We start from the raw sequence: 20,306 nt of genomic DNA on the forward strand, positions 1-20,306 counted from the left end.
GTGAGCAGCTGGGGGCACCCTTAATGGGTGAACAATGAGCTACCTTGGGCAGCTCATTAAACTACTGCTAATCAAAGAAATTTGATTGGGAACAGCTCTTTCTAAAGTCATCCAGTGAAAAAGAATGGTGATATATTTAGTACAAATAAAATGATTTTTTTTCTTTACATAGCACACAATGCGCTACCATTTGATACTATAATATGTAGTAATGTCACCAAGTTGCATGTATCCTTTGAGAGGATCAAGCAATTTCATGGAGAATAAAATTATCAATTGCTAGCCATATAAAATAGCTATATTTTATATCAGTAACATAATCAATAAGTCTTGCAATATCCACTTCTGGATTGGGTTTACTCTTGCTTTGGAATTTCACATTCATGTTAGTTGGCTACTATGAGAAAATATGCTAATTAATGGGCATTTTTATTCTATTCAACATGGTTCCTGTGAGTGTGAGAAAGGGGGGGGAGAGACTCTGTGCTTGTCTAGCGAATAATCTATCATTTGAGTCCAAATACCCTAATTTGAAGTGCTATCCTGATGGGATAGCTATGATTGGGACAACATGCAAATAGTACAAAATGGGCAAGTAAATAAAGCCCCATTTATTACCAAATATAACCTATTCTCACTCCTTCACTCACTTCCAAGTATCTTTGGTCTTTATCTTTAATTAGTGGAGTAATACTCTTCAAAACGATTCCATCTTATGGATGACTATAGGCTTATAACATTCTACAGCTACATAAAATAAAAAAGTAATTAAGAGATTGAGTTCTATTGATATGTAATTCAACTATTCCTTTGAATCAAACAATGTCAACTTGTCAACAATGTCACTATCTAGTGATTATGAAGAGAACCCCTACAAAGAATCAGATACTATCATCTCACAAATGTTGCCTAATCAACTATTTGCACAATTCTATAAACTGACATATTTTCTTGAAAAGATTTCCATAATAGTTATTACACCAGACATGAAACCCAAATTGGATCAATACAGTAAAAATCCAATAAAGCAAAACACTTTGCTTTGGATTAAACAATCCAAAAAGTTTGATGTAACTGAATGCTAACATTAAAACTAATAAAAACTGTAAAAAAAAGGGGGGGCGGGGGGCTAGAAAACTTTGCGAAAGATAATGGGAACAAAAGAAACTAATAACACACATATTTATTCAATAAAGGTACATTTCTCAACCCACCTGCTATCAGGTCATCAAGAGTGTCGGTAAGCGTCTGTGCTGGCGAGGCAACCATTAATCCATCTGGTTCTTGAACTAACAGTCCCTGAACATGTCCAGCAATTGGTTGCTGCTGTTCTATAGTTTGCTGATTACCTAATACTTTCTGAAGTTCAAAAGAATCTGTCCCATTACAACCTATGTTACTTGAAAAGTTACACTGTGGTGCTGCGAGAGGCTGAAGAGGGGCAAACTCAGTTTGCTCAGGAGATGAAGGAGAGTGTTGTTGCTCATCTTTATGCAGGACACTGTCAACCTGTGACAACCCTGAAAGGTTATCCCCAGGAAGGCCTTCATTTCCTTCCAGTTCTGGTAGGACACCTGTATGTGGACACTGCTGCTGCTGAGTAAGGGGAGCCTCTGTCTGACCTTTGGTCTCCAAATATTCTTTGGTAAATTGCTGCTGTGTTTTCATCTGCAATTGCCTTTCCACCTTTTGCAGCTCCTTCAGTATTTTCTTTTTCTTTTGTACTTGTTCTTCTCTGTTCTTTTTGAGCTCTTCAATTTTATCTTTATTCAAAGGTTCACCTTGAATCAACTCCAATGATTTAAGTTGTGCTTTTTCAATTGCACTAATTCTCTGTCCAAGTTCATTGAGCTTGCCTTCAGTTTCTTCTACTATACATTCCAAAGGCTGGTATGGGTGAAAAGGTGATAGTAGTTCCTGATCTGCTACCTGAAGGGAAGTTGACTTCTGCTTGGATGTACCTAAGCACACGAAAAATGTTTGAAAAAGTGCCATGCTGCAGTTCACCCATATCTCCCACAACCTTTCCCCACCCAAACGTAATCATTTAAAGATAAAATAGACCAAAGCCATTATTCAAAAACAGAAAAGACATTAAAACATTGGATGGGAAGCTTAAATATGGACCCCTGCTTTAATTTTAACACTCAAAGGCTACCAGAAAATCATTTACTACACTTGAAAACTCAAACAGAACTTGCAAAACAGTTGCAACACTCAAATATTCACTCTCACACATCTTTTTTTTTTAGAAGTGCTAAATAAATGCAAAAACAATATAGTATTTTTGAAAAATTGTGCAGTTTATAAATGCAACACAAACTAATCTAACAAGAAATTACCGCCAATTCAACCTCCATGCAACTACAAGCAATTCTAGTATAGGAGCTTTATTGGTCAAAAGTCCAAATTCTAAATATTTTTCACAAGCCAATACATTTGGTGTTATGTCCAAATTTTAAAAAAAATATTCCTAACGAATCAAATATTTTATAGGATAAACAAAGAATTTTAGGAGAACCTTTATACATATTCAAGAAATTTTATTATTATATACAAGACACACACACACACACACGTGTGTGTGTGTGTGTGGTTTTTTACTGCTCCAAGATTATATTAAAATGTATCAATGTGTAGATACTGAGTTCTGTTTCTAAAAAATAATAATGAACAATTCATGTTTAAAAAGTGATACTAATTATACAAAGTCAATAGAAACTTTGCCATTAGCCATGTTCTTACAGGAGTTATCTTTTTTTTAAAGTATAAATATCATAAACTAAGCAATCTTAAAACCCTTATATCTAATTAAGACTATTAGGAACTTCTGTGGCTCTTCCTAGATGTGCTATTTTGTGGGGAAAGTATTTATTTGTCTTTTGTATGAATCTATTCTTTTTCCTGTAACATTCTTGATTTAGAGAGTCTATTACTTGATTTGCTGCACCACAATTAAACAGAACAATTTTTGTTCTCAAACTATAGAACCTCACTGAATCAGGATATTTTTATATATGTCAGTTCTCACTTTTAACTCTTCTTTCTTCAACTAAGATCTTGACAATGTAAAGAGATAAATCGAAATATAGACCTCTGCCTACAATGTAAATTACAGCTGAAGTTTCTAAATAAAGCTATACTACATATCTTTATGTGCATTTGTTTACAGATTCAAAAGAAGGAAATAATGACTACAGCAATCAAAGTAATTTGGATACCCTACCACTCAGTTCTTTTTAACAAACTCCACTTACACTGGTAGGGTAGTGCGATGACTTAGTGGTTAAGATAAAGGTTATCTTAACCACTAAGGGCTTGTCAGCTGGAAAGGTAGCAGCTGTAGGTTCGAGACCAGAGTATCATGGGATGGGGTGAGCTCCTGTCCTCACTCCAGCTCTTGCCAATCTAGTGGTTTAACAGCATGCAAATACGAATAGATAAATAGGGACTACCTTCTATGGGAAGGTAACAGTGCTCTGTGACATCATGCTGGGCACATGTACACAGAATTGTCTTCAGGCAGCGCTGGCTCAATGGCCTTAAAATGGAGATAAGCACTGCCCCCTTTAGTCAGCAGCAACTAGTGGAGTACAATCATTAGGGACCCCTTTACCTTTTTTTACCTTGCAGTAATAACACTTCTAAACATATACTGTAGTCCAGTGTTTTTCAACCACTGTGCCGCGGCACACTAGTGTGCCGTGACATAGTGTAAGGTGTGCCGTGGGAAAAACACCCACCTATATTGAATATAGGCACAGAGTTAAAAATTTTTAACATTTTCTAATGGTGGTGTGCCTCGTGATTTTTTTCATGAAAAAAGTGTGCCTTTGCACAAAAAAGGTTGAAAAACACTGCTGTAGTCAACCAAAAACCATTTTTTATTCTTGGTTTTTGAATTTCTCTCACTCTTCAGTTGCGGAAATCTTCTAACTCAGAAATCTGAGCATTCTTAAGTCTCCTTCCACATACTGCATGTTTTGAGATTCCCCAGATTTTCAATAATATTCCAGGACTGTGAAGATTATTCCAAAACTTTTATCTTTTTTGTAAATGCCTCAAAACTGGTTTCAGATAATAATCTTGAAGAAATACGTAGCTGATTTTCAGTTTAAGTTTTTTCCCCACTGACTGTGGAACATTACCTTCTAGCCACCCTTAGCAATATTTCCCATGGCACTGGTTGTTACACATCCTCAAAGCAAAATAGAGACCTCCCCTATTTTTAAGTTGGCAAAGTGTACCCAAAATGCTTCATCCTTTCTCCCCTTCCAAATGTATTGTGGATAGATGAATAGTTCCAAGGTTCAGAGAATCCCCCCCCCCTTTTCTCTAATGATCAATCATCTTGTGGGATCTTATTAATAACTTTACAGCAGTTTAAAAGAAGTCGCACTAAATCAATTAAAGGGTTGTCAAAACTGCAAAGTTCATATTTATTGCTCCTTTACTCTGAATCTGAAAACAACTGCACACAAACCATAAGCATATATTCAAATTTGTAAAATAATGTATTTCATTTTCTATCATGTAAATATTGTGCTGTTTCTGTTTGCTTAAGGATCAACCAAAACCACAATTTAACAAGGGCTGCCCAAACTCTTTAATTTAACTGGATATTTCAAGTCAAAATTATGAACACAAAGTACACATTTATTTCACAATCATTATACTGGTAGTCTTTAGAAAAATCTATTGAAGCAAAATTAACTACTCAGGAGGAATCAAGATCTCTAAAATTAGTACTTTTCTTTGAGTCCACCTGCTAAAAAAGGAAAAATCTTTTCAATGAGAAATAATTGTTACTCATATCTCACCTTTAAAAAAGCTAATTTACAACAATAAAATATAATAATGCTACCTAGAGAAACAATTCAAGTTTAATCCTCTGTTTATGAAACTTGAAAATGAGTAAATATTTTTGTTCCTAAATTACCAGTGGTTTCCAGGAAAAAGTTCACACGCATTAATTTTTCCTCTCCATGCAGCTTGTGTCTTCTCTTTCAGAATGCTGAAAAAGTGTTACTGAGGCGAGCAAGGCAATGAGACTTCTTCTATCCCTCCAACAACCTTTTTTTGCAAACACTAATTTCCTACTAATGAAATCAGATTGTGTGCAGCTTCATTCCTCTCCCTTCCAGAGAACCTCTGGTAGATGTTTCCTGATGTTCCCTTATAAAATACTGAGAAATCTAATACAGAAATAGTGGAACTTTAGTAATAATTTAGTAATTATGTCTTCTCATTGACCAGGGAGCTATTTTTAAAAAAAAATCTCCAGCAAAGTTTCACAATACAGCATACTGAACTAATAAAAAAATGTGCTTTTGCTAAAGTTAATTTCACATCTGAAATTATATATAAATACTTCTAAAGAAGTACCTCAAACTTTATTCTTTGAATAATCCAGAAAAGTAATCAATGCAGTGAATTATTGAATAAGCATCTAATTCTTCAATAAAGATAAGAAGTACATGAGAGATTAACAAACAGAAAGAAGGTTCGCAAAACTGACACAAAATTTAAATATAGTATTGTACCAAAAGTACAATGAACATCTGGCAGAAATCTAAAATGAAATCATATAAAATAAAAGGTAAATAGCAATCTTGCCAGCTATTTGTTGCACACATTCTTGAATTACTAAACAGTTATCTGGAATAACCCAATGATGATCGACTTTTTAAAAAATGTATTATTTTGTTTCACTGAAAACTTATGGTAAGGGATATGTCCATGTTTTATATATCTATCTTCCTCTCATCATCCTCATTTCCTCTTCTATCTAATTACAATATTATTAATGATTAACATTTTATTTTTTTCAAATTTCTAACACTTAAAAAGATAAAACCAGGACAATTTTTTTCTTCTATTAATCACTTTATAACTTGTGGTTCTCTCACTTCATAAACATTAGTTAATTCTTCTAAGAACTGTGAAACGTACACAATGTTCCATTATCTGTGGGTTTCTTTTTTCTTTAGAGATATATCAAGTATTTCTATTACATAATAGATTAGCATTTTTTATTATATCATAGTTGATATCAAAAAAATTAATTAAATGTAAGGCTCCAAGTAGCCAATTTCTCTCATGCTTCAATCATTTAACAAAAAATGATTTTGAGTCTATCAACATATTTTATTAGTTCCTGTTTCCAACATGGTTGTTTTCTTTAAAAAAAAAGCATTATAATTAGATATTTTTGTTTAAGATTCTGTTATCCTGTATTCAATACAAAAATCGCATTTTGACATCTTATTAGGCAACCAATATCACATCAGGCCTGGAGAGCCCATGCTTTTCCCTGGATTTCTGACGAGTTCTGATGGGGATTGTAAGGATGACATAGCTAGAATGCAAATGGTTCATCAGACATATGTCGACCCATTCATATGGCAGCAAAGACCACAAAGTAGCTTCTTCTATGACCTCCTCTGTTTTCTTGGTTGTTGTTCAGTAGAACTCTTCAGAATAGTCAAAGGCTTATCATCTGCCCTGCATCTTGATCTCAATCTTGGAATCCTCAGCAACAGCTGTGACATATTATAGAGGCATTCAAAATTTTAAAGAAGAGACTGGACAAACATTTGTCTGAAATGGTATAGGGCCGTGAGGGCAAACCTGTGGCACACAGAGCCCTCTCTATTGGCACACGTGCCATCGCCAGCTGCTCTTCTGAGTTTCATTGCGCGCACGTGCGCCGGCCAGCTAGTCCAGCGCGCATGTGCGCAGCTGCTCTTCCAAGTTCTGTTGTGTGCATGCGTGTCGGCTAGCTGTTTTTCGCACAGATCAGCTGTCCAGCATGTATGTGTGCAACAGAATCCAAAAGGGCAGCTGGCTGCCACATGCATGCACATGGGCCAGCTGCTCCCTTTCAGGTTCTGGCGCTTTGGGGTGCACACTCCAGATTTAACACTTGTTGCCGAAAAGATTAGCCATCACTGGTATAGGGCTTCCTGCGTGAACAAGAGGTTGGACTAAAATACATCCAAGATCCCTTCCGTTATTCTGTTATTTTCCTGATGATATGAGCACTACTGTAATGTAGTGCATACTACGTTTTCAGTGAACCATTCTAATTGCATGGAATCACTTTCAGTTTAGTAGGTTTGAGAACTTGGAACACATGCTCACTTTATCTCTATCCATTTGGATTAATACAAGCTAGTACATAAGAGTTCTCTGGATAGATACAGACATCAATGAATACATCTTTGTGCAATGAAGATATAAGTCTAGCTTTATCCAAGATTAGCCAAACTCAATTAGGCAGTGCCACCTGCTGTGATCTTAATAAAGACACACAATAATCTTACTTAATCTTGCAAGTGAAGATTTACTTTTTAAAAAGCACCATGTTTTGATCTATAGAAGTATCTAATACAATTTCAATAGGGTACTAATTTTAAGTAGGAATGAAATGTTCTCTCCTCAAAACAATCATTTTGACAATTTTAAGCTAAAAACAAAACACTCAAAAGGGGGTATTTAATTTTATGTCTTTTCCAATGTTCTAATATCTACAATTGAGTTTTATGTTTTTTTAAACTTTTCCAAGCACTGAAAGTTTAGAAAATAAACTTTATAAAATGATACACGAAGATTTCATCTGTGCAACAATTGACTGCATACCGTAACTAACTGAGGAGAGGAAATGGATATGCATGGAGGATCATTAATCATATTACAGAGATTAGAAGCCATTTTGGGCATAAGGAAAAATACCAGTAGTAATGTGTCATCTTTGTATGTTTCTGAGACAGGCTGTTCTTCTCAGACAGATTTCAAAATCAAATATGCATTGTTCCAGTGCATTGTGCATACAGCTCCTATGCTGTTGAGTTTTCAGACTGCCAAATGCAAAAATTATATTGTTTTGCCTGCTGTTTGAACTTTTGTCTTCCAAATATAAAATTATGCTGTCAGATGCATTAGGCAAAAGAACCAAGACAACAGGCAAAGAAATGGGTTTATTTGCCACTATTACCATATTTTTCGGACCATAAGACGCAACGGAGTATAAGTACCAAGATTTTGAAGAGGTAATTTTTGAAAAAATAGTTTTTGCCCTCCTCAGCGCCCAGGTGTACTCTGCAGGTCTCCCAAATCCTCTGCACACCCTGTTTTTTTGTGAAAAAGAGGCATGCAGAGAGTTTGAGAGGCCTGCAAAGTTTGGGGGGGGGGGGAGGGTTGGAACAGCATAAAATATGCATTCCATTGTTAGCTAAAGAAATTTTTGAAAAGTTTCTAATAATTTCCTTGGGCAATTTTTTGGTGGACTGCATTATGAGTAGACTTTATCTTGCTATTGAGATTTGGGAGAATATTATATATATTGACACTTTTGTTAGCTACAGAAATACAATAATATATTTGGCTGAAAACCAAATATTTCAAAATCAAATTTGAAAGTACATATCTCCCTCACAGAAAATATCTGTTTACCATATATTTATGGGTCATTTATCCATAATAAATCAAATAAAACCCTCTATCCTATAAGAATCTAAGCAACACGGAAGTGTTCTTTTCTTTTTTTAAAATCTTTTTTCCTGTTATTTTTATATTTGTTTGTATATATTTTTTGTAAGTACTTTCAAGTGAAAATGGAAACCTTGGCTTAAATTTTGTTATCAAACAGAAATGCCAGCCAGTATGCTTATTATATATAACATGGGGTCGAGTGGGAGGAATCTTGCTTCAATAAAAAATAAAAGATCTTCAGATATAGGGACTGCTATCAATTGTAAAAGAGTATGAATTTCCCAGCTTGTTGCTCTTCAGATATTCTGAATTACAATTGTCATTATCTCTAACATGGAAAATACATCAGACTGTGGAACTGTAGAGCAAAACTCAGCCACTCTTTTCCTGAATTAGAGGTCTTAAGATCTGAAGAAAGTTCTGCAGCATGTGGTAATATAAAAGTAGCATTTGCCTCCTTAAACCAAATGCAGGTTTCCCCAGAAAAGCCATAGCTGCTTTAAGTTGCAACAGGTAAGGTGCTCATGCCACTTTACAAGTCATTGCAGTGCTTTATAGCACTATATTGACAATAGCGAATGAATACAGTTCTTGTTTGTCCAAATTATTAACTTAAAAAAAAAAAACATAAAAAAAAATCAGCAGCATAGTGATTGAACTAGAAGTCAAGCAGGAAGCTCATTTAATCTTCTTAAATCTTTGCTCTCTCAATATTAATTGCCCATAGAGGCCCAAACTAATCTGCAGATTGGGAACAACATCAGATGCTGTGTAAGTTATAAATTTACACATAGCTGGTTGTAACCTTTCCATTTTAGGAAAGGTCACATTTCTTCATCAATTTTCATTAGAGATCTATAATTCATGTAAAAAAGTAATATTTAGGATCATGAGTATTATTTACTCATGTTTCTAAAGCTAAGTATTATTGTTATTAATTTATTACAGCTGCCCACCCATATATAGTCCATATGATTATTGTTAATAATGTATATACTCAAGTAATTGAGTATAGTACCACCCTCCCAATTTGTATATGGTATTAAAATAGGGAAAAAACCAGATAAAACTGATTTAATAAATAGCTGAAATATGACGGATTTACATAATCCAAATATATTTTTTCTTTGAAAAAAGTGACTGCGGAATTCAAGCATTGAATATACAGGTATGGATATCTTGTCCAAATATTCTGAGCATTTAAGAAAAACATTATCTAAATAATATATGTAGATAATTTTTCCATGTTTTATTAACAGCTTAAACTGCTTAAAATGTACTTCCAGATTATTCAACCCCATCTAGTCACTATTAGTCATGTACTCTTAAAACCATGTTTGCATAGCACGTGTTTTGTTTCTTAATGTTAAACATTCTAATTTTAATTTATTCTTGTAGAAACTGATTTTATATATATCCTGCCAGATCTCAGATTTTATTTCACTTTTTTACTAATACACTTCATTTAATGTATACTGCATTATTTTGAACAGATGTTAAAACAATTTTTTTAAACAAACCCGCTAAAATGTAAATCTATGCAGTGAAATATGGATCATTTTACCAATGTCCTGAGCTAGTACAATTTAAAGTATGGATCCTGCCATTATGTTTTCAATACATCCTATTATTAATGGTTAAGATAACATTGTACAATATAGTTTCAAATAGAAGTCATCCCCTAAATGCCCAAATCAGAATGTTAACATGCCATAAATTGTAGGAAATATCATTTACTAACCTTTTTGGAGAGTCAAAAGTGGAGGGGGATTTTCTTGAGGAGCTCTGTCGGGTTCCTGGGGAGGTACAACCATGGCAAGTGCATGCATTGGTACACGTGGAACCTGTAAAATCAACTCAAGAGAAAACCAACATGTCAATGGTAAATTGCAATCTATACATTACTCCAACATGTTTAGAACAGTCTCACTCTGTCTTAAAGTTCTAGGTTTACTTGTATTATTCATGTAACCCTTTGTTTAGCTTTTAGCAGTACTAAAGTCATTCCATCACTTCACTTCTATCATAAAAGTTGCTCCATTTGAATTAGGTTTTTCTGTCTTTGTATAAACTACCTCTATATTTTTTCTCATTCATTATTTCTTATACGATACACAATGCCTAACATACTATGAGAGAAATAGGATTTTAAATAGGAAATTGTGAAGTAACATTAAAACGTTTTTATGTTTCTATAAACCGGAGGAGAGTACAAACAATTTTTGTTATATAAAAGGATAATTTAAGTAAAATCAAAATGGCCATCACAATCCAAAATACAAAGTGAAGATTAGATCAATATATTTTATTCATCTTTGATTTCCAAAGCCCAGATGTGTCTAAATATGTCTTTGTGATTTAATTTTACCTTTCACTGTAACATCTATTATATGATAATATATATTATTTATTGCAAAATAACTTAACCCCAATTTTAGATATTCTTAAACTAACTTTTGAAGATTATGCAATAATCATCTAGGCCAGGATGGGCAACTATGGCAACTTCACAACGTGGACTTCAACTCCCAGAATTCCTGAGCCAGCCCACACCACAGGTTGTAAAGCTGTAGTAGTTGCCCATTCCTGCTCTACGCTATATATTCTATAATCCCAGATTGTTGGGGGCAATATTCTGACTCTGTAGAGTGGGCTGTAAAAGCACTATAAGGCAATATATAAGTCTAGGTGCTATTGCTATTGCTATAATCAGCATACAGTACCTGAACTCACGTCATAAAAAAAACAAAACACAAGCTAGTGAAGGAAAGAAGATTGTTTAAGATCTTTGCATTACATTATCAATGCCTTCAGTTACCATTATAACAATTCTTCTTTTTAATATACCAATTGGAGAAAGGAGCATTCCATTATACTGAAACAGGATTCTGTATTCATAAAAACAGACTTATGGGTGCATAAAATAGCACATAGATTTTGTCTGTTCAATCCAGTCTGATAAACTGAGCTATGCTAAATTGGGAGTTTATGATGTAATACATATAGTATATATTCTTTTGCATTCCATTTGCATTTTTATATTTATATATACCTATTTTACATTTACTTCTATGTTGGCTGTCCAATCTCTCTATAGTTAAAATATAGAAAACATGTGGAAGAATATACAGTACTCTGCCTCAAATTCTCTCTAGAGTCAAGAGATATAAGAAATTGCAGATGTATTTTAAGACATCCAGAAATTAACTGAGTTCAATTTATCTAATTGATTTTTACTTAAACTTATATTTTTATTAATCTTAATCTGTAAAGGCGAAAAGCTGTTTCAAGTGACAAAGTTAAAAACTGACCTGAGACTGATCCTGAGATGGTGGTGTGAGTTGTGTCATGTCTGTAGTTGGAACTGACAGAACATTATTTGGGTAATCCAATAAGTAGGAAACAACATTTGTGTGACCACCCTTGGCAGCTTCAATGAGCATAGTTGAGCCATCCTAAAATATAAATTTGAGAAGAAAATAAGTAGTATTAAAAACTGTGGCATCAAATTTTCAATATTATATTATCAAATCAGTGTTATAGTTAGAATATTTTAGGATTATTTAATTCTTAGGCAATTAATAATCTATATAAATAAAAATGTAATGGTTGTTTGTTCAAAATCGCTAATCTCCGATTGCTTTGAAATTTTGACACAACGTTGCATTTGAATACTCAAATGTTTTTATATACATATATTATATAGATGCCACACCTGTGACAGGTAAAAACATGATTTTTTGTAAAAGCATGCTTTTTTGAAAATCAGCGCCATCTGGTAGACGTAAAAGCAACACATGCTATACTAAATATTTCATGATTCCATTTCAATGTTTCCAGCGCCATCTGGTGGACGTAAAAGCAACACATGCTATACTAAATATTTCATGATTCCATTTCAATGTTTCCAGCGCCATCTGGTAGATGTAAAAGCAACACACACTGTACTAAATATTTCATGATTCCATTTCAATGTTTCCGATTGCATTGTTATATTGAATTTTCATAGATTTTGATTTATTTTCATTTTGATTTAATTATTTCGTGTGACATTGCGTTGGAATTGAGCTGTGTCATTTACCATAGCGTTCATTTAGTGAGTATAGTATATTTGGAACAGTTCGGCCTCTCTCCAGCTTCATCCCGACGGTCCCTTTATATGTGTGGCTGGGCTGCGGCCGCACCCTTTCCCCTTTCCACCCCTCCTCTGACAAGCTTCGGCCATTTCCGCCAAGGTGAGCTGAAGCCCTTCAGCCTCCCTCTCCCCTCCCGCCGGGCCTTTGCTGTCTGTGGCATGGCGCCATCTGCACCATCCCTTGGCTGCCTTCCCCCGCCCTTAAGCCGGCCTACCCCTGCTCAGCCTAGCGGAGCTCCAGAGGAGGCGGAGCGTCTCCTCAGCCTGTCCGGCCACATGCGCTCTCCAACCCCTCACAGCAAGCCAGTTATAGCCTCGCCAAGGCGGCTACGACGGGGCGGAGGTGTCAGCCTGAGGTGCAGCAGGGCTGAGGTGGCCCCTGGGTGTCCCGTGAGGTGGCACACGGAGGACTTCTCCTCCAAGATCATGGACGTCTTACTCTCTCGGCCCACCGACTTGGGGGAGCCCAAGCGCAGCTCCTCCGAAGAGATGCTCAACAACTTCCACAAGGCCGACAGCCCTGGCATTGTCTCCCCCAACCAGCCTCGCACGACCCAGCAGCCCCAAGTCCTGACCAACGGCAGCACCCACCTGCCGCCCCACTACACCCAGACTGGGCCACAGCAACACGTGGCTGAGTACAGCTAGTGTTAAATAATAAACTGAGTTACTTGGAGTACCTTAAGACGATGAGTAGGATCGGCACCATGAGCTAGTAGTAGCTCAACGACAGCAAGATGGCCCCCAGCGCATGCCAGTGATACCACTGTATGATCGTTATTAGCTGTAGCCCGATTAACATTGGCACCTATGACAGAAGATACAATTAAAGGAAAGATCTAATTAATAAATTACTGCAGGTAATCTTTTGTTAGCATTCAAATTTAAAACTATTTCATTTACAGGAAATCATTACCTTTGAAATGAAAACAGAAAGAAGGGAGGGAGGGAAGGAAGGTTTTACAAATTGACCGTTGACTTACCTGAATGGTTCTTCTATGTGCGCTGCGAGGGGAATCCAAGTATGGGTTAACTTTGTCCATTAACCTAGAGACTGAGTTACGTAATTATTGACCACACCTCCTCTGACTGGGATAGTTCAGTTTTGTATGAAGGCTCAGCCGATCCAAGAGAAGCAAAGGAATCAGCAGACAAGAAGGTACGTAACAGAATGCGTCCGTGTGAGATTGAGACAGTGCCAGTGCCTGGACCAGCCGAAGCTGAGGGCGGGTTTGGATTCCCCTCGCAGCACGCATAGAAGGACCGTTCAGGTAAGTCAACGGTCGTTCTCCTGTGCGCTGCTAGGGGAATCCAAGCATGGGACATGCCAAAGCAATGAGTTTCAAGGGCGGGACACAGACTGGTCAAGGGCCGTGGATGATGCTACAACCCTCTGTAAGTCCCATCGCCCAAAGGAAGCCTCCGCCGAGGCATACATGTCCACTTTGTAATGACGGATGAAGGGCGACGGTGATGACCAAGTTGCTGCCCTACATATGTCCTCCACTGAGGGGTGCGTTGCCCATGCTGCTGTGGTGGCCGCATTCCTGGTGGAATGGGGAGTGATGCGCCTGGGTGCCGGTCGAGATTGGGATTCGTATGCGAGGGCAATGCACGCTTTCAACCAGCGCCCAATGGTGTTTGAGGACACCTTCTGTCCCATGGATGCCAGCTGGAAAGACACAAAGAGTGCCTCTGATCTCCTGAATGATGCCGTGTGCGTCACATAGCGACGAAGCACCCTGTGAACATCAAGATGGTGCCACTTCCATTCCTGAGGGTGTGATGGATTGGGGCAAAAGTCTGGAAGGATGAGTTCTTGGCCCTGTGGAACAAGGAATTAATTTTTGGCAGGAATGCTGGGTCCAATCGTAATATGACTCTGTCTTGATGGAATATACAGAGATCCTCCTGTACTGAAAGTGCCACCAGTTCTGAGACTCTTCTAGCAGATGTAATCACCACTAAAAAGATGGTTTTGAGGGTCAACAATCTAAGACTGATGGTACAAATGGGCTTGAAAGGCTCAGCTGTGAGAGCTGTCAGTACTAGGGGCAAATCCCATGTAGGGTAACGGTGGACTACCAGTGGTTTGAGGTTAGATGCACCCTTTAAGAAGGACCGGACCCTCAGATGGCGAGTGAGGGAGTGGCCCTGGGCACTTCCCACCACAGTTGATAATGCTGCAATCTGTCTATGTAAGGTGCTGGGTGTTAGCCCTTTGTCCAAACCCGATTGTAAAAAGTCTAGAACCCATGGGATGGAAGACTTGTGGGTCCACGGATACTATCTGGCACCACCTGCAAAAGGCATGCCAGGTGGCTTCATAAATTCGTGTCGTGGAATGACGGCGAGCAGCTTGGATCGTGGCGATGACCTTGTCAGAGAAGTGCTGACGCATCAGGATCGCCTGCTCATGTGCCCCACGGTTAATTGTAACAGCTGAGGGTTCGGGTGGATTAGAACCCCCTGCAAGAGCATTATCTGGGCGTCTGGTATTCTCCACGGTCGGGAAATTGAAAGATGGACCAGGTCAGCATACCAAGAGCGTCTGGGCCACATTGGCGTGGCCAGGAGAACTTCCGCCTGCTCCAACAGAATCTTCTGGATGACCAGTGGTACAAGTGGGAGGTGGGAAGGCATCTAGGAGACCTTCCGGCCAGGGGCTGCGAAGGGCGTCGATGCCTTCCGCTTCCGGAACCTCGACAGGTGTGTATAGTACTGTTGAGCAAAGAGGTCCACCTGGGGTTGGCCGAAGCAGTGAGCCAGTTCCTGGAATAGAGTCAGATGGAGTTGCCACTTTGCCTGGTCTACTATGGTTCTGCTCAACCAATCTGCCTGTACATTGGTTGTGTCCGAAATGTGCTCCGCCCGAAGTGATAACAGGTGAGTCTCCGCCCAATGAAGAAGACGTTCCGCTTCCAGCATCAAGGCCCAGGACATGGTGCCTCCCTGGTGGTTGACATGTGCCTTGGAAGCTACATTGTCCGTGAGAACCAACACGTGGTTGGTCGTCACCAGTTCTCGAAAGTCGCAGAGAACTAGGCGGATCGCTCGAAACTCTAGCCAGTTGATGCTGTTCCGCAATTCCTGGGCGCTCCAGTGACCCTGCATCACTCGGCCCAAAGCATGGCTCCTCATCCGAATAGACTTGCGTATGTTGTTAATACAACGTGGTCCGGCTCCTTGAAAAGGCACCACTTGAGGATCTTTGAAGTCCACCAGCGGAGCAAATGCAACACCTTGGGAGGCAAATGGACCCTGGTCTGTGAGTGGCTGGTGTGAGCCCTCTGAAATGGGAACAAAAACTACTGGAGAGGACGTGGGTGAAACCTCGACCACGGAACGACGACTATACACAAGATCATCTTCCCCAGCAGTTGGGAGAGGACCGCGAAGGGAAGAGATCGCTGCATTTACACCTGACTCACCAGGGTCTGAAGGCTTTGGTGCCTTTCCTAGGAAAGCGAAACCACACACCGTTTGAAGTAAATGACGGTCCCAAGATAGATGAGGGACGTGGTCGGGTGCAAGTGGCTCTTTGGAAAATTCAAGATGAAGCCGTGGAGTTGCAATGCTTCGATCGTGGTCTGCAAATCCTGCCTTGCTATATCTAGGGAAGACGGTAGGATCAAGATGTCGTCTAGATAACAGTTGACCCTTATTGGAATTGACCGGAGGGATGCTGCTATCATCGCCAATAACTTTGTGAGGTCCGCGGGACCGATGAAAGGCTGAAAGGCAGGGTGCGGTATTGGAAATGGCGCCCCGCAATCTGGAATCGCAAGAACCTTCGATGTGACGGGTGTATCGGCACGTGGAGGTATCCCTCCTTGATGTCCACAGAGGTCAGTAGGTCGCCCTGCTGGATACAGGCTGGAATGCACTTGAGTGACTGCATTTTGAACCGCTGGTATTTCAGGTAGAGATTAAGCCGTTTCAAGTCTAGGATGGCCCGCCATCCTCCCGAGCTTTTGGAAACCAAGAAGAGGATAGAGTAGAATCCTAGCCTTTCCTGTCCCTGAGGTACTCTTACTATAGCGTTTATGGAAATCAGATGGTCGATTTCGGAATCCATTAGACGTCTCTTTACCTGGCACCTTGGTACGGGACAACTGATGAAATGCCTCGGGGGGATAGCAAGAAATTCCAAAGTGAGGCCCAGCCTCACGGTCTGAAGGGTCCACGCGTCTGAGGTGGTTTCTGCACATTGGGAGGCGAACAAAGTGAGGCGCCCGCCAATAGGCCCCAGCTCGTGTGAGTAACCTTGCGATCATCGGCCTTAAGACCTTCTGAAATCTCAGAAGGGATCAAGGCTGGGGAGGCCAACGCCGCTACAGGGGGATCCACAATAGGAAACTGAAGGAGTTTATCCAATTCAGGCGTGGAAGTGTAGAGCTTCCTGTCCCCATTACGTGGAGAGGGAACAGCTGTCGGTTGGGACCACTGTTTCTGAACAACGTCCAGAAACAGCTTTGGGACGGGTATGACATCCTGCTCCTGCACTTGTTCTGCGAAAAACAGTCAGTGGAATCAAGACCCACGGCCGTACTAGCTTGAGTGGTGGAGCCACCCATCTTGGTAGTTGCCTTAGCTTTGTACAAAAGCGATTTGAATAAGGCGGGCCGAAATAAGCCAGAGAAGGGCGGTGTATCTTGCACCGGACCATTGTCATCCAACAATTCTAGGGCAGCTATGTCCTCCTTCTCACGAAGGATAGAGCCTTCGCTGTAAGCTGAAGGTGGTGGTGAACGAGGATAACCTGAGAAATAGAAGGATTTCTGGCAATGCTGAGAGGAACAGGGCGCTGGGACCTGCGCTGCAATTCCGCATCCACTCCTTGGGAGATGGCTGCAGAAATCATGCTATGACGTTCTGGGGGCAAATTAAATTCAGGCCCATCCCTGGCCCTGCAGCCTGCAGCCATGGGTGTGAACGTCGCCGCGGGCTCTTTATTGCGGGGATGCTTGACTCGTGGTCAGGCCCACCGCAGACAGGTCTGGGGTAGATTGGGGCCTCAAATCCCCTTTGTCTGCACCCCTCCCCAGTGGTGTGGGAAGATCGGAGGACCAGCCCTGGATTCCCACTGGAGGAATCGAAGGAACAGGGGAGTGGCGCTCGGCCACTAATGTAAGAGGGGACCTGGTGGAAGGCCTAGGAGCCAAGGCCAATGACTTGGCCTTCTCTTTGCGCTTGGCACCTTTGTCTGGGGCTGCAGATGGTGCGCGTGATTTATGTTTAGAGGCCCTAGTGGTGGACCTACCCACCCTGGTGCTGGGCCCAGCAGTCTCAGAGTGCAGCGGGAAAGAGCTGGGAGTTCCATTGCTGCCTCCAGAGACAGAATGATCGGCCATAATAAATCACAGGGGAGCAGGAAAGATTTGAAAGGCTTAAGCTCACTTCTGAAACCAGGACAAGCCTCTGATAATTGGCGAGTTGATTCGTTACGGTGCTAAGTGATGGCGGTGAACCGACCTCTGCAGCACAATGACTCACGCCATCCTCAATCGCAATTGAGCGCGCAAGGCAAGCTCCACCCCTTCCTACCGTTGATTTGGCGCGAAAGTACTAACTGCTCAATTAGCCGGCGCGAAATTCAAAAGTGCATCCAAAAAGATGGCCACCATCTTTCCCCGTCCGGAAGGGGGGGAGAACGGAACGCCAGCATCTGAAATGGCGCGGCTGACTCACCCCAAAATCTAGCGGCAGTGGCAAGGCTCTCAAAGCGCTGGAAAACAGCGACACACGCCTAAGAATTGCACCCGCGCCCGCTGGAGGCAAGAACGCGCTGCCTTTCTCAGCAGCAAGCGAAGGGAATGGGAGGCGGTATTAGTGGGTTGTTGAGCCTCGCGACGACATGGGAGCGGCGAACCGACTCTCACCACGGCCACTGATCAGGGAAGAGAGCGGCGAACCGACCCTCTACTGATTAGACCCATTCAGACACCCAGCGAGTTTTATAACTTAAGGAAAACGAACACCAACAATCCGTAGTCAAACGTACCAAAAAGAAGAAAAAAACTCAAGTCAAATGAGCTAATTTTGTCTATTATCCTAGAGGAGAAAAATTTCTGCATCTCTTTAAGGCTGGACTGAGTTAAAAAAACTGAACTATCCCAGTCAGAGGAGGCGTGGTCAACAATTACGTAACTCAGTCTCTAGGCTAATGGACAAAGTTAACCCATGCTTGGATTCCCCAAGCAGCGCACAGGAGAATTTAGAAGTTTTACACTGAGCAGCCTAGATCCAAAGAAAAAAATATGAATAATTGGATGGGCTATCCTCAAATTATTTTTTATTAGAAAATTTATATTACCTCCTATTCGCAAATGGCGACTCAAGGCAGCTTACAGGGATATAAAAATATCATATACAAAAAATAAAACTAATAAAGAAATAGAAAAATAATATAATAGTCCCCCACCCTTTACCCTGGCGACAACACACCACACAAGCCATTTAATGGGCTCCATTCCACTCTGGGTTCCCCAGACCCACTAGCAGAACCAGGTTTTCAGCTCCTTCCGGAAGAGTGTTAGAGTGGGGGCCATTCTAATCTCTGGGGGAATGATGCACCATAGAGAGGAAGCCACCACAGAGAAGGCCCCACCAGGTGTATTTCCCTTAGAGATGGGATCCACAACATTCCTTGCCTCTCTGCTCTAGTGGGTCAGGTAGATGTGACCAGCAAGAGACGATCCTTCAGATAAGTGACAAGCAAGGTGACAACCAGCACCTTGAATTGTACCCAGAAGCAAATCGACAACCCCCTTATTTCTACTATCTTGCAAAAGTTTTAAATTTTATACGGGCTTTTTCTCCCAACCAAATAAATTTTAATATTTTATTTAATTCTTCGAAGAATTTTTTCCCTAACTTTATTGGTACAGTTTGAAAGAGATACAGAATTTTAGGTGTATTCATTTTGATTGTGGAAATTCTCCCAATTAATGATATTTGTAATTTCACCTAGTTGTCCAAATCTTTTTGTATTTGTTGTAATAATTTATTATAATTGTCCTCTTTTATCAAGGAACATTTCGCCGTTAACCAAATTCCCAAATATTTCACTTTCTTGGCCGTCTGGATCCCCAATTTCTCCTCCAATTCCTGCCAGGAGGAATATGGTTCTTGGGCGCATATTTCCTTGAATCTTGTGCACTTCCTCAGAAGCAACAAGTCAAATTGTTTCCAGATAATAGAGCAAGAACCTGCCTTAGGGACTTCCACCAGACCAGCAACCACACCAGCATTTAACTGGGAACGAAGTTGAGCGATTTTGTCTTCCAAAAAAGATTATATCTTCTTTTTGAAAAAAAAAAATTTGAATAAATCCTTTTTCGATTTTAGCACCTTAGTTAATTTGAATAAATCCTTTTTTGAGTTTAGCACCTTAGTTAATCTAATTCAATAAGCTCTTCTGATTCTGAAATATTTTCAGAGCTACTTAGGAGAGAGCAAAGTTGTCTTATAGTCAGATTAGAAGTGACTTCTTTCTGGATATAACCTAGGTGGGCATTTTGGAACAACTATTTAAATTATGAAATTGTTTGATCTTCACAAACACCTATGGAAACTCCTGTAATAATATGCATTCAGTCAAACTATTGCCTTAGGGAAGTAATTTCTTCAATTGTATACTATATTTATATAGTGATTGTAAGACTGATATGTGTTA

General features: G+C 39.9%; 1 protein-coding gene across 7 annotated transcripts in view; it reads right to left on the reverse strand.

Annotated features, from left to right (window-relative positions):
- The window catches only part of ANKHD1 (ankyrin repeat and KH domain containing 1), a 122,382-nt gene that overhangs the window by 61,125 nt on the left and 40,951 nt on the right, over window positions 1-20,306 (reverse strand). For 3 of the 7 annotated variants that reach the window (XM_087721855.1, XM_087721853.1, XM_087721851.1), the window contains exons 12-15: window positions 13,309-13,436; window positions 11,805-11,948; window positions 10,235-10,349; window positions 1,215-1,961 (exon numbers count right to left, since the gene is read on the reverse strand). In XM_087721855.1, the coding sequence (XP_087577981.1) occupies window positions 1,215-1,961; window positions 10,235-10,349; window positions 11,805-11,948; window positions 13,309-13,436 (1,134 nt within the window). The remainder of the gene's footprint in view (window positions 1-1,214; window positions 1,962-10,234; window positions 10,350-11,804; window positions 11,949-13,308; window positions 13,437-20,306) is intronic. The other 4 variants (XM_087721854.1, XM_087721852.1, XM_087721857.1 and 1 more) reach the window with 3 other exon arrangements.

This window comes from Thamnophis sirtalis, unplaced genomic scaffold (genome assembly GCF_051295495.1).
Source record: "Thamnophis sirtalis isolate CommonGarterSnake01/CBP01778 unplaced genomic scaffold, rThaSir2_p1.2 scaffold_8, whole genome shotgun sequence".
Taxonomy (NCBI): domain Eukaryota; kingdom Metazoa; phylum Chordata; class Lepidosauria; order Squamata; family Natricidae; genus Thamnophis; species Thamnophis sirtalis.